The sequence below is a fragment of the Lithobates pipiens genome, unplaced genomic scaffold (genome assembly GCF_037356315.1).
Source record: "Lithobates pipiens isolate NorthernLeopardFrog02 unplaced genomic scaffold, aLitPip1_a1.2 Scaffold_22, whole genome shotgun sequence".
NCBI lineage: Eukaryota > Metazoa > Chordata > Amphibia > Anura > Ranidae > Lithobates > Lithobates pipiens.
In genome coordinates this window covers 143,703,979-143,718,756 of record NW_027507784.1, presented here as the reverse complement: position 1 = coordinate 143,718,756, position 14,778 = coordinate 143,703,979, and the positions used below count along the sequence as shown (strand labels likewise).

The 14,778-nt window shown below is 39.9% G+C and overlaps 1 protein-coding gene and 1 pseudogene across 4 annotated transcripts in view; both read left to right on the top strand.

Moving 5' to 3' along the window:
* ARMC8 (armadillo repeat containing 8) overlaps positions 1-10,304 on the top strand; it is a 185,267-nt gene extending 174,963 nt beyond the window's left edge. For all 4 annotated transcript variants that reach the window (XM_077448427.1, XM_077448425.1, XM_077448426.1 and 1 more), the window contains 3 exons: positions 2,128-2,200; positions 7,291-7,384; positions 9,654-10,304. In XM_077448427.1, coding sequence (XP_077304553.1) covers positions 2,128-2,200; positions 7,291-7,384; positions 9,654-9,687 — 201 coding nt within the window. In that variant the 3' untranslated portion in view covers positions 9,688-10,304. The remainder of the gene's footprint in view (positions 1-2,127; positions 2,201-7,290; positions 7,385-9,653) is intronic.
* Positions 10,305-14,645: 4,341 nt separating this feature from the next.
* LOC143925809 (U2 spliceosomal RNA) lies at positions 14,646-14,778 on the top strand (annotated as a pseudogene).

Sequence of the window (14,778 nt, the reverse complement as noted above, 5' to 3'; positions counted from 1 at the left end):
GAAATAAGTATTTGATCCCCTATCAATCGGCAAGATTTCTGGCTCCCAGGTGTCTTCTATACAGGTAAAGAGCTGAGATTAGGAGTACTCTCAATTGCCAACAGGGGTCTTGCCACCAAGTACAAAGTCATGTTTTTTGCGAAGGTGTCAAATATTCATTTCATTCATAAAAATGCAAATCCACTTATAACTCAAGTAGTGAAGTAAGGATGACAGCGATTGAGTTTCCACACTCAAAAACAAGTCAGTATTAGCATCTCCTATATTTCTGTCATGACGGGTTCCTTTTATTGTGAGTTTTTCTGCACCGACCCTTGAGGTGGGAGGATGGCAGAGCCAAGCTTGACTTGTACAGAAAAAATAAAATTGATATTTAGAGCACTATCACACTGAGGCGCTTTACAGGCTAAAAATAGCGCCTGTAAAGAGGCCTCTCCTGTGTGAAAGCCCGAGGACTTTTACACTGGAGCGGTGTGCTTGCAGGACGGTACAAAAAGTCCCACAAACCGCATCTTTACAGCGATGTAGGAGCGGTGTATGCAGCGTTCCTAAAGCACCCGTCCCATCGAACAGTGGGGCAGCGTCGCTAAACCACCGGCATAGCGCTATTTGGGCCGTTTCAACCCTTTTTCGGCCACTAGCGGGTGTTAAAACTGCCCCGCTAGCGTCCGAATAGCGGCACTAAAACCACGGTAAAGCAGTGCTTAATATAGTGTCGCTTTACCGCCGACGCCCACAACGTGAAAGTAGCCTTAGATATATATCCCCAGCAGGCTCAAATGTAAGTTTTCATTCAAGGTTACCTCTGCTAATGCTTTCATACACATGTGTAGTGATTGCCAGAGTTTGACTGTCTGGTTTTAATGGCAAGCACATGGACATAACACTGCGCATGCAGATCTAGACTGGGGAGCTGAAGGACGCAAAGTCTCTCCTTCAGTTCCGGACTTTTTGCACTTCTCAAGTCCATGAAACGTAGAGTTTGTTGGCCTTTTCTAACACCCATTCATAGCATATATTTTAAATAATAATTTGAAAAGCTATTCCCTGTAAGTACAAGACTGCAAGTGCTGGCTTTCTTATAAAATTGCTAGATGCCCGGTTCTCTCTAGCTTCATTACTCACTGACTTAAAACAAGTATAAAGCAAGTGAATTCAAAACTTCTGATTTGTATACTTGCTGCAGGTCAGTATCTTAGCAGTTATGCCGAGTTGTCAACCCAAAAGCAACAATCTTTGCATTTTCAGGACAGCAATGGAAGTTCTCATATGTCTCTTATGACAGGCTTCCTTTGAAGTACAACAATAGTGAAACCCTTTAAAGTGGTTGTAAACCCTTATGTAGGCCCAGTGAAGTGATTGGCCTCCTATGATGCACAGAGATGAAACAAATCCCCCTACATATGTTGTATCTGTCTATCTGCACTCTTCTCTTCTCTTCTCTACATCCATCCAAAGTGCTGAATTTTAAAGTGTGAGAGTTTAGAAAAAAAGGTTAGTGGAGAGTGTGGAAGTTGCACTCTACAGAGCTCAGTGAGAAGAGCTCTGACAGCTAATTGGATGGAATGGATGGACTCCCCTCCCTCCACACAGCTCACAGGAACAGAGCTGAGGCTGTCAATCAGCTGGAGGTCCCTCCCATGTAACCATTTTTCTCTTGGTGTCAGGAAAATTTGTCAGAAGTGATTATTGCTAATATCGGAGGAATGATACATAATACCTTCAATTGAGACAAGTACTCGCTATAGAGGGATATGCTTTGTTCATATTTCAAGTCTGCGGTGTACAACCACTTTTACTTCGGCCCAAGTCAGGGTTTGTTTCCCACTTAGTTTTTACTACTTTGTCTCCAGGCCTACTCCAGCAAAAACTGATTTTCTGGTACTTCTCCGTGGTGTGCAATCTTTATATATTTATATGGAAATGCGTTCGTTCTTCATATATATTTTACAGGCGCAGTCTTTTGTTATGGGTGTTTTTTATTTTTTGGTTTATCACCCTTATTTTTACATTTTAGGCGCCTGTTCATTTGTCATTGTCATGTTCTCAAAGCTCTCAAAGGTTTGAACAATAAATTACTTTTGAATAAACAAATTATGCCTTTGTATTCTGTCTTCCCTATCACAGGGTCATTCCAATCTGAAACTCCAGCTGGCTGCAATGTTCTGCATAGCAAATCTCACGTGGAATGAAGAGGAAGGTAAGAAAGTAAATTTGCATCACCTCTGTCTTAGAGGAGTACTGATTGCAAATTTCATATCTGTGCAAGCACCTCCACCTGAGTCATTTTAATTGCCAGTCATTTTGGATTGCTGCACGTCTGCATGTTTATTCATCCTTAGTGGTTGGTCCATGCTTCTAATGCTGAAGTCTAGTAGATGAGCCCTTTAAAGCCACTCCTGGTGACCCTGATGGGGGGAAAATTACCCCATCCTACCTTTTATATCTCAAATGAGTGATGGGAATATCTTGACCTAATAAAGAAAATGATAACTGTTTTAGGTAGAGCTACCTTTTTTATTGTAAGAACCAGATCTGTATGTGCCTGCATGACGAGACACTGTTCATGCTGGTATTGCAGGCACAATCAGGCTTATTTACTAAGAAAGGCGAGAATCTTCACACAATTGTACGAGCATTTACTTCAATTATTAAATAATGTGCTATGAACATAAGTAAACTGAAATTTGCTTTTCACATGGTTGGATAATTCCATATTTAAAAAAATTGTGTGAATACTCAGTAAATCGGCCTCAAAGCTTTATGAGCTACTGCAGCTAAGCCTTTTTGCCTTTCTTGTCTTCAGTGTAGCTTGTATTTTCACATATATAGAGATATATTTTTTGTAAACTAAAGTGCAGAAGTGTTAGTACAAAATCCACGCCATGATTATTGCTATACCACTATATATTTTTAGATTTGCTTTATCTTTAGTGTATTTAAATCAGTGCTAGGATTGTGGAAGACCTGGGCACTGTAAGAAGAGAAATGACGCAGCAGCTATTTACGGCGAATGATAGTTGTTGCCACACTACATTGGTAGTGGTAGTGGCTTAAAGATGCATGGTTAAATAGAACCTGAGCCTACGTGTTATATGCACAGCACGCATATGATGCAGTCCTTATATCCATTAAAAGTGTTTCAATTTAATGTATATCCAAAAGAGTTTAAAAAAAAAAACATTTTTTAGATAGAACATGGAAGGGTTAGAATCCATATTATACTTTTATTGCTGTATTTTCTTTATTGTACATCACTGGACACAGAGCCGCCATAATAATTAGTGAATGGACACTGGTAAATCAATCAAATAAGAAGTCCCCCTCCCCCTATATAACCCCTCCTACACAGGAAGTACCTCAGTTTTTTAGCCAGTGTCTGTTAGGTGGATGGTCACTGAAGTGACATGTGCTCTTGCAGCATACTTGGAGGTCTGGATGGTTCTATTAAGAATCATGGACTTCAATCGGATCCATTCAAAAAAGCTATCAGCCAAAATGGATGGTACACAAGTCCTTATTGGAAAGAGAAGATTCCTTGAGGTTTTGCCTGTAATGAAGCCTTATAGCGATGAACCCTGTGTAATGGAACCCTGTGCAGTGTTTGCTCTGACCAAGGTGCTTTCCTGCAGGGTGCTATACAGGTCCAGGGGAATGGACCCCAGATTAAGGGGGACCCAGCCTCTGAAGGTCTTTTATGACAAAGCTTGTGGTGATGGGTGAAGATTGGAGTGAAGAATGGTAAGTCTGCATTTTTGCCGTTTCTCTTTTTTTTTTTTTTTTTTAAAGAGAGAATTCTGTCTGTTCTCCAAGTGGCCACTGGGGGCAGTGTGCTGTTTAATCATGCTTTGTGCTTCTTAGTCGTGTTTCTGCTCCAGACACTAGAGGGCGCAGGTCGCCCAGTATGGCCTATTTTTATATAGGTAGGAAGTGGAAGAGCGGTCATGTTAAAAAAGCCATGTGGTCCTGGGACCTCTGGAGATATGCATAACACCAGCCCATGTATACTAGTGAAGTGTGAGTAGTTGCTATGGGGGAAATGTGTGTCCAGACAAGTCAAGATCATATACTGCTTACTTATTGCTTAATCCGGGGGGGGGGGGGGGCTATGCAACTGAAAGTCAATACACCCCTAGCAGTGCACTTTAACCACTCCAGCCCTGGAAGATTTGGCTGTTCAATGACCACGCCATTTTTTGCGATACAGGACTGCATCTCTTTAACTGACAATTACGTTGTCGTGCGACGTTGTACCCATACAAAATTGACGTCCTTTTTTTCTCACAAATAGAGATTTCTTTTAGTGGTATTTGATCGCCTCAGCGGTTTTTATTTTTTGCGCTATAAACAAAAGAGCTATAATAAATATCCCACATTTTTCTTATCCAAAAATTTTTTTTTTCCTCAGTTTAGGTCAATATGTATTCTTCTACACGTTTTTGGTAAAAAAAATTGCAGTAAGCATATATTGATATATATTTTGCACAAAAGTTATAGCGTCTACAATATAGGGGATAGATTTATGGTATTTTTATTATTATTTTTTCTTACTAGTAATGGCGGCAATCTGCGATTTTAATCAGGACTGCAATATTGCGGTGGACACATCGGACACTTTTGACACATTTTTGGGACCATTGACAATTATACAGCAATCAGTGCTATAAAAATGCACTGATTACTGTATAAATGTCACTGGCAGAGAATGGGTTACCACTAGGGGGCAATCAAGGGGTTAACTGTGTTCGCTGTGAGTGTTCTAACTAAGGGGGGGGGGGTGGTACTGTCTAGGAGGAGAGAGATTGGTGTTCATACATAGTATGAACACACAATCTGTCTCTACTCCCCTGAGAGAACCAGATCTGCATGTTTCTCTTTCACGAGCGATCGAGGTCCGGAATCCTGATTTGTGCAGCCAGAAGAGACCAGGAAGGGCAGGTGGCATCCAGGTTGAATGTTTAGCTGTGGATCTGCCAGTTTATCAATGATGCCTATGATTTTAATTAGCAAAATCCCATTTTATTCTGGGGAGAGATTCTCTACCAGGTGTGTGGGAGTATCTTGGGCCATCCTCCATCAGGTGTCAGTGGTCCAGGTGTGCAAGACCGCTATTTGGTCTTTAAGTTTTATACATCCACAGGGTTTTTACCAGGTGGATGTCAAGAACATGCAGGAGACTGCCTTTGTTCTCAGTGTATTACAAACAGTAATAGGGGCAGTCTGAAGATGTCGACTCAGATGCGGAAGACTGATGTTCTGTTTGTATTGCCAGAAGGGACAGGCGGCATTGTAAGTCGACTATTTCTCAATGGATCCACCAAGTGATCGTTCAGGCATATGTATTAAGGGGGGAAAACCCTGCCTTTTCCAGTAAGGGCACACTACCAGAAAAGTGAGTGCTTCTTGGGCAGTTCATCATCAAGCATCGATGGCTCAGATTTGCAAGCCTGCTACTTGGTCTTCGGTGCATGCGTTCACTAGGTTTTATGAAGTGTATGTTAGGACTCAAGAGGATGTTGCATTTGGATGCAGTGCACTGCAGGCAGCAATATAGATCCTGTTGTTCTAATGTTTTTTCTTTGGTCATAATGGGTTCCCTCCCCTCAAAAGCATTGCTTGGGGACATCCCAGTTAGTTATAATGGCTGTTCTGTGTCCCGTGATGTACGATAAAGAAATTAGGATTTTCTTTTTTACAGCTTACCTCTAAAATCCTTTTCTTAGAGTACATCACGGGACACAGTGACTCCTCCCCTCTTGTCTGGGAAGTTTAGTTCTTGCTACAAAACTGAGGTACTTCCAGTGTAAGAGGGGTTATATAGGGGAGGACTTCTTCTTTGATTGATTTACCAGTGTCCATTCACCAGTAGGTGGCGTATAACCCAATTACTTATTATGCCTGCGCTGTGTCCCGTGATGTACTCCAAGAAAAAGATTTTACAGGCAAGCTGTAGAAAACAAATCATATTTTGATATATGTTGATTCACCATCTCTGTGTTCTGGTGGCCAAAAACACAGAAAATTATGACAAGCCCACAATTTTACAGATATCACCAAAACAGGGAAAATTTTCAAATGGGAATATTTGTATATATTAGTATCTGTATATAATGGGGGGGGGGGGGGGGGGTCGGTCAGTAGTATGTATTGTACAGTGCAGTAATTATTAGTAACCTACAACAATAAGGGTATGTACCATGCAGCGCAGAATACAAAGTATGGTGGTCACGAGTCATTGCTGACCTCTGAACTTTGTATTCTGTGCTGTATGTTGCACACTTCTGACTGTTTTCTGGGTGTGTACCAGAGTACAGAGGTCAAAAATTCCATTATGCAGTAGTCACTGTAAGCCAGATGTTCATTTTTACAGTAGTATGTGGGTATCATGCACAATTTAAATTCATAGCTGTATGTCCTTAACTAGATGTTTTTAAACCAAGTACACTATGCAGTACACGTACACTATGAAAACCAGGGCGTTTCTCAGCTCCAAGTGGTAACATTATACCACCACTACGATGTGGATTGTTTAGTGATTTATAAATTAAACTTTTAGATTAAAGTAGTTCAAAAGCCTTGGTGTTTACATTAATGCGTTTCTTGCATGAAGATAAAAAAAAACGTTCTATTTCCCTCCCCAATCTCTAAACATTTACCATAGCCTGCCAATGATCCAGTGCTGTTCTCACAGGGACTTTGGCAGCAGCAAGAGCCATTGGCTCCAGCTGCTGTCAGTCAAATCCTGTGTTGAGCCACACCATGTGTCTATAGACGCTCACAAAGTGCTTTGGAACGAGCCTGCAATAAGAAATGGCTTCCTATGCTGGTACACCGAGAATAGGAGTAATGAGGACCTTGGAATAGGAGGATCGGGGCTGCTCTGTGCAAAACCATTGTACATAGTAGGTAAGTATACAATGTTTATTAAGAGAAAATAATTGAGCATTTACAATCATTTTAATAAGTACAATGATGAATAAAGTTAAAAATTAAAATGTTTTTAAAATCAGGAGCCTTTTTAATGACTAATTATAGCTCCACAATACTTTTACTCTTTTTCCTTGCAAATGACAAATTGCTAATATGCAGTCTAGGGCCTAATCCTAACGTGTATTTTACCCATTAATATTATTGCTCCATTCTTCTGCAACATCTAATAGTTTGCATTATGGTATGCAGCACCTAAAATATCCCTGGCACCTACAGGGGAAGTCAGATTAGAGCTCGTGATTCTGTAACCACTTTTACACATCCCTCCAAGTTTGCTAATGTAGTATCTTCGCTCCACAGGCTCACAAGAGCGTCAGGATAAGCTGCGAGAAATTGGGATTGTTGACATTCTGCACAAACTGAGTCAATCGACAGATCCAAACCTCTGTGACAAGTAAGTATGCTTGAAGCACGCAGTAAATGCATATTTACTTGAAGTCCCTGGAAAATCCGTGGCATTCCCAACATACAGTATTCACTGCATTGTAGAAACAGAAACTGGAGTTGAAGGAAACCATTTTTTCCCTAAAATTATATGAAACTGCAGCCTAAATGTTATATATATATATAGCTGCCTGAAAGTATCTTTGCCAAGTACAGTGGATATAAAGTCTACACACCCGTGTTAAAATGTCAGCTTTCTGTGATGTAAAAAAATGGGACAAAGATAAATAATTCCAGAACTTTTTCCACCTTTTAATGTGACCTATAAACTGTACAACTCAATTAAAAAACAAATTCAAACAAACTCTTATAACTGGGGATGTAGCTGTGTTAGGAATTAAGCAATCTTATTCAAACTTGTGTTAAATAGCAGTCAGTACACACCTGCCATCATGTAAAATGCCTCTGATTAACCCCAAATAATGTATAGCTGTTCTAGTAGGTCTTTCCTGACATTTTCTTAGTCGCATCCTACAACAAAAGCCATGATCCACAGAGAGCTGCCTAAACATTAGAGGGATCTCATTGTTAAAAGGTATCAGTCAGGAGAAGGGTACAAAAGAATTTCCAAGGCATTAGATATGCCATGGAACACAGTGAAGTCATCAAGTGGAGAAAATGTGGCACAACTGTGACATTACCAAGAACTGGACGTCCGTCACCTCCAAAATTGATGAAAAGACGAGAAGAAAAGGGAGGCTGCCAAGAGGCCTACAGCAACATTAAAGGAGCTGCAGGAATATCTGGCAAGTATTGGCTGTGTGGTACATGTGGCAACAATCCCCCATATTTGTCATATGTCTGGGCTGTGGGGTAGAGTGGCAAGACAGAAGCCTTTTCCTATGAAGGAAAAACATCCAAGCCCGGGTAAATTTTGCAAAAACACATCTGAAGTCTCCCAAAAGCATGTCGGAAAATGTGTTATGGTCTGATGAAACCGAGGTTGAACTTTTTGGCCATAATTCAATGTTTGGCACAAAAACCATGGTGGTGGCAGCATCATTCTTTGGGGCTGTTTTTCTTCAGCTGGAACAGGGGGGCTTAGTAACAAGGTAGAGGGAATTATGAACAGTTCCAAATATCAGTCAATATTGGCGCAAAACCTTCAGGCTTCTGCTAGGAAGCTGAGCACAAAGAGGAACTTCATCTTTTAGTATGACAATGACCCAAAGCATACGTCCAAATCAACAAAGGAATGGCTTCACCAGAAGAGGATTAAAGTTTTGGAATGGCCCAGCCAGAGCCCAGACATGAATCCCATTGAAAATCTGTGGGGTGATCTGAAGAGGGCTGTGCACAGGAGATGCCCTTGCAATCTGACAGATTTGGAGTGTTTTTGCAAAGAAGAGTGGGCAAATATTGCCAAGTCATGATGTACTATGCTGATAGACTCATACCAAAAGACTGAGTGCTGTAATAAAATTAAAAGATGCTTCAACAAAATATTAGTTTAAGGGTGTGCACGCTTATGCAACCATATTCTTTTCTTTTTTCTTTTTACTTCCCTCCACCTAAAAGATTTTAGTTTGTTCAATGGAGTTGTACAGTTTATAGGACACCTTAAAGGTGGAAAAAGTTCTGAAATGATTCATCTTTGTCTCATTTTTTTTACATCACAGAAACCTGACATTTTAACAGGGGTGTGTAGACTTTTTATATCCACTGTACTTTTAGTACAAGAGCTTATTGTATAGGGCTGGCCCTCTACTTCCCACAAAGCCCATTAAACACTAAACAAGCTGTAGGGATTTGTGGGAAGTGAAGAGGCAGGTCAGCCCTTGAATTCCTAGACAAAAGCTCCCTAAATTTAGTAGCTCTGAGTCGTGAAGACACTGGGCACAAATCTGTACTGCCACCTATGCGTTACTACATGCTGTTTAGGAAAGGAAACATTCACTTTGGGTAGATTGATAGGCATTAAGTCCGTAGACCTTTCCACATTGGGGCTTTTATCTAATTGTTTGAAGGGAAGAGTTGTACCTTAAAGTAGGTAGGGTTTATAACTCAGCAAACGCAATGTGATGCTTCAGACTATTAGTGGGTTTACAGGTCACACATGGCTGCAATGTAAACATGTTGTTTACCATATCTCCGTACTCCTTTGGAAAAAGTACAAGTAGATAAAAATTGGAGAGAGAAAAACAAAATGTTCCCATTGATATGTTTTGCAAAAATGATTTCTTTTCTTAGAAAATTGACTTTCTTTGTGCTTTCTCTAGGGCAAAAACCGCACTACAGCAATACCTTGCATGATCTTGGGGAAACAATTTTGGCCTTCCATACACCACTTATTTTTCTTACACCACCTCTTTTTCACATCACCTATGGATGAACAAACTAGTCTGATTCCTTAGTGCGCACAGTCACCTCGGACATCTTCAAGCAGTTTGTGACACGAAACTGAACTGCCGCAGCAGAATGGACTACTTTCTATATAACCCTTTCAGCCCCCCGATGGATTATTAGTATTCATTTCTTTTGTTTTGACATTTTGGGGGATTTTCTGAGCTATTTGGATTTTTAACGCTGTTGCTGCAATCTATTTTGTGTGCGTGGCTAAATACCTCAACCTCCTGAGTTTTTCTTTTTCACTGCTTGCACAACTCCTAAGACTTAACATGCAAGAAAACTTGGATTTTTTTTCCATTTTTCTCCCCCACCAACAGTTTCCCAGGGCAAAGGATTTGCTGTACAAAAAAAAAAGTTCTATACAGTTTGTAAAATGTTATTTAATAAAAGTGTATAAATATAAATATATATAAATATATATACATGCACACAAGTGCAGGACAATAAGTGCCCCTAAAGTTTATGTTAAATTTTTGAGCGTACAGATATTTGTAAGTAAAATATATGAATTTCTGAAGTGAGTCTTTGTATATATTTTTGGTTTTCTACAGATAATGATTGACTGCCTGTGCAATCAAAGCTGAATGCATTAAATTTTGTAACGCTTTTTGAGATTTTATTTACATTACTTATGTGAAGGTGGCTATGAAACGCCAGCAAAAAAAAATAATAATAATTCTTGACTTCTGCTCTTTAAGGCATTTTGTTTTTTTGGAATGAGCTTTGGTTGCATTGCTAAAACAGTACCAGTTTTTGTAAGCATCTGAATAAGCATTAAGGCCTGATTCACACCTATGCATTTTTTGTGCTTTTTTGCATTTTGCAGATTTGCACTACAGAACGTGTTCCATAGGAAACCATGGTAAATGGACTGCAGTGCAAATCTGAAAATGCAAAAAGCACTAAAAATGCATAGGTGTGAATCAGGCCTTAGTGTTAAAGAAGATGTCCAGAAAATGAAGCTCTTTTAAAAATGTGCTGGATTATTAGGGGTTAAGTCAATGAGGTGGATACAACTTTGCATTATCTTTTATTTACTGTACATTTTTATTAAGCATTAGGGGTATAGCTTCTATTATACTTCTGCCATTTTGATGCTGGACCTTTGTGTCACCAAAACTGCAGCTTGCAGAATCATGCGCAGAAGCTCTGCCCCTCCTTTCCTCTTAATCAAAGAAGGCTTTGTATTACATTAACCCTTTCACAAAATACCAAGTATTCTGTGAATGAACAGCGGAGGATAGAGGTAGGCAGTATGGCTGTGTCAGAGCATCAGGAGTATGGCGACAGCAGTACTTCCAACACTTAACAAAAATGGAAATAGTAAACGAGACAGGTGGCATACACCTTGTTATACCAGATCCATTTTAAACAAGCATATTTTTAAATGGGCTGCCATTTGTGGAGTTCCGCTTTAAGTACTAGGTGAAGTAACTGATTTTATACCTAGCAGGCAATCTCCTGCTGCCCTGATCTCACCACTGAAAATTCCTGCAACAGTTCTGAAATTCTGGAAGACAAGGTTTTCCCAGGTGTCTACACCCCCATTCACCAGTTTATACAATCCTTGGAACGAAACCCGGATCGCCATATATGAGAGCTTCATCATTTTGTTTGAATCATAGAAACAGCATGAACAAGCCTTAAAGGGTAACTCCACTTTCGTGAGGGGAAAAAAAAAGCGAATAAAGAAAAAATAATATAGTGAATACAATTTCGATACAAGTCATATTGTAATTGAATGTTCTTAAAAATACCTCTCCTTTTCAATCTGCAGCTCTGTAATTTTCTGAAAATGTAATGAAATATGGCTACCTGGAGGTGTTCTGTACACAGAATGTGTACAGAACGACCCCCAGCAACATCATTTCCTGCTTGTGTGATTGACTCACTGATTTTCCCAGAAGTCTGCACAAAGATACAAGTTAGATTTCAGGCATCCCCTGCAATAAAAATTTCATTTTTGGAAAGATACTCCAAATAGGAAATCGCAGCTAAAGGGATGCAGGCCCAGCAGCTTTCCTCATTAGAGCACTGCAGGTGCACAACTGATTGATAATTATGAAACCATTCTGGTTAGACTCACTTTCCCACATGGACACAGGCGCAAACACAGGGATTTCTTCAGAAAAACAAAAGGTGGTAATCTACAACAGTGTTTGTTAAAACCCATTCAATGTACATGGATCACCCAGGGGGATTTTTTTTTTTCTCAACAAATGTGGAGTTGCTCTTTAAGATTCATCTGCATCAGGGATACACAGGTCAAGGCATTTGTTCATGCTGTTTCTATCATAATTGAATAAAGAAGCTCTTGTATCTGAAGGTATTTGTGCAGTGAAGATTCAAATTGTAGAATTTTGCACCAACACCAGACTGGAGGTGAACCTGTCTCCCTAGCAGTATCATGAGTTTCTCTCCACCTCGAGTATTGGGCGTCTCAAGGCCCTGGCTGTATATTTAGGGAGGGTGAGGTGAGTGCGGTGTTGGAGCCCGGGGGAAGTGCAAGTACAGTCTTCCTATGGTGACTCCTGTTAGATAACCTTACATACTGCAGAAATTGGGATTTCATATGAGCTCAAGGAGTCAACCGAGCAGCGCTGGTCAGACTTCAGGTAACCTCTTAGCCATTACTGTCAAGCTGAGCAAGCAAATACTGACTACATAAAGACCTGTGTTAACAGGCTTTTGTTTGCATTAGAACTGCTTCTTTCCCATACAAATATGCAGACGCTGGATGATGCAGCTTAGAAGGAAGTAAAATGCAGTGCATAAGGAAGTCAACTGCAGGTCAAATGCACCTTTCAATGAAGTCGTAATTCTTTCAGGCGATTCTCAAATGGTATTAAACGCAGTCTGCTCTTCGAAGCATTCAGCTTGTCGTAGCCCATCAACACATGCCTAAAGCACATGGACATGTCCTAAAGCTAAATAAATGGCATAGGAAATCTTTCATAAGTATGTGCATGTATAACCATCTAAAAGAATGAATTTTTAGATGTTTGCATTGGTTCCACACTGATTACATTAGTCAAATTTCATGGAGGGCCATAAACAACCCAAAATTGCAGTCATTGTGATAATTGGACTGGTTCTGCTATCCTACTGAAGGATAATAAATGTCTCCATCAATGGTCTGGGGCATTGATTACTGAAATCCCTGCAAGCTGACCTGATCTGTCATTCTCTTGGCAAGTATTGGGCAAGTATAGCACTGCTTCAATGATTCGCACACGGAGAGGTGGATATCATCTGCCCCATATCCTGTTTATTTATGGACACATATAACAGATAAATGGAACAAACTGGAAAAAATCCCTTGAACGGTATGCTGCTCTTTTTTCTATCTGATAGACCTATTATCAGATGGGCAACATGTGCTTTGTCTTTTAATTATCACTGCAGTGTTTTTTTCTTTCATTTCTAACATGTTGTCTCAGATATGTATGTCCGCTGCGTACGCAAAGAAAAAATGGAAATACGCATTCTTGGAACGTCTTTGTCAACTGTCAGAAACACCCTGTGATCCTGTCACATGGTGTACCATACGTGGTTACACTGTCTTGTATCATACGAGCACACAGCTAGTAAAACTTTATTTTATCTGATTTGAACAAATCAACTAACTGAACTTGGTTCAACTATGGCTGTAAATCCAGCACCAAGCCACTCCTCCCACCAGAGTGGGTTTAATTTGCAAGGCACATCTAAGTGGCTGTTATATAAATGTATACCCCTTTCTTAAACAGTTTTTTATATTCCCTAAACGATGATTGCATGCTGGCTTATCCTTTCAGAGAACAGAATGGAGTTTCATAGTCAGCCCAGTCATTGATAATCAGTCATTCTGTTGCACTTTTTAAAGATACTGATTTCAATAAAGTGTCTGCAGGATTATATGATATTGGGGAGCAGCCAGCTGTAGAATCACAAGCTGTCTCCTCTTTGCATGGGGTGTATTCCTGTATACTCCATTGAGGAGCGGGTGCATATACTACATTAAATTGTGTTTCACTTGAAGCAGCATATTCAACCAATATGACAAATGTAAAACATGAGACATGATGTTTTTATTCATTAATTTATTTTACGTTAGAGCTCGATGTGCCCGGGCATTTTATGAGTTAAATTCGGCCTCTGACTGGACTTTTCTACCAATGCACTACTCAATTTCCCCTGCAGATGGAGTTCTAACATCGCTACATACATGACTGCTGTTTTTCAGAGGTTACAAGAGGAAAAACATTGATTTTATTAAAAAAAGAAAATGAAAGAAGCCTAGATTTACTATTGATCATCTGAGAAGCTGGATTGCAAAGTCCTGTGGAGTGTTCCTGGGGTAGAGGCAAGCTAAATATAAATCTGTATAGTTAACATATGCAACTCAGAGGCTAGTTTACAGAAGCTACAGGTATATGCTATAGGTAAATCATTCTGTATAATGGCAGGAGCTGCTATGGCAGTCTTGTGTTGCTCTGACCAAGACATAAAGGTTACAGGTCTGCTGTGATGTAGGTTAATTCAATTGGTCTAGGTTCATACAGAGCTAACACAATGAGCCTTACTATCAAAAGTGCTCTTTCAGAAGCAGAACAGTCATAGAACATTTACTCCATGTGAACAACTTTTAAGCCATCCATAAATACAGATTTTATATAAACTGTTTGCTTTAGAAAACAATATCCACTGTCCATATTTGGATATGTTTTCCGTCCATCACAAAAAAAGTAAGGTGTGATGGACTCCCCGATCATGCCAGTGAATATATACAGTGTGTTATGTTTAATCATATTATGTGATTTTCCTTTATCAGTTTATTTTTTTTAATATAAATTTAGGCAGGCAATAGGTCCATATAGCTTCTCGCTTCTCTGCCTTTTGGCTAAGATCAAGTGTAGTATCTGTTCTTATCAGTTACCAGGAGGTGGCGCTTGCTTCCGTCCCTGTTCTACGGCGAGGTGGAGCAGGGGTGGCGGTTGCTATGCAAAACCTGCT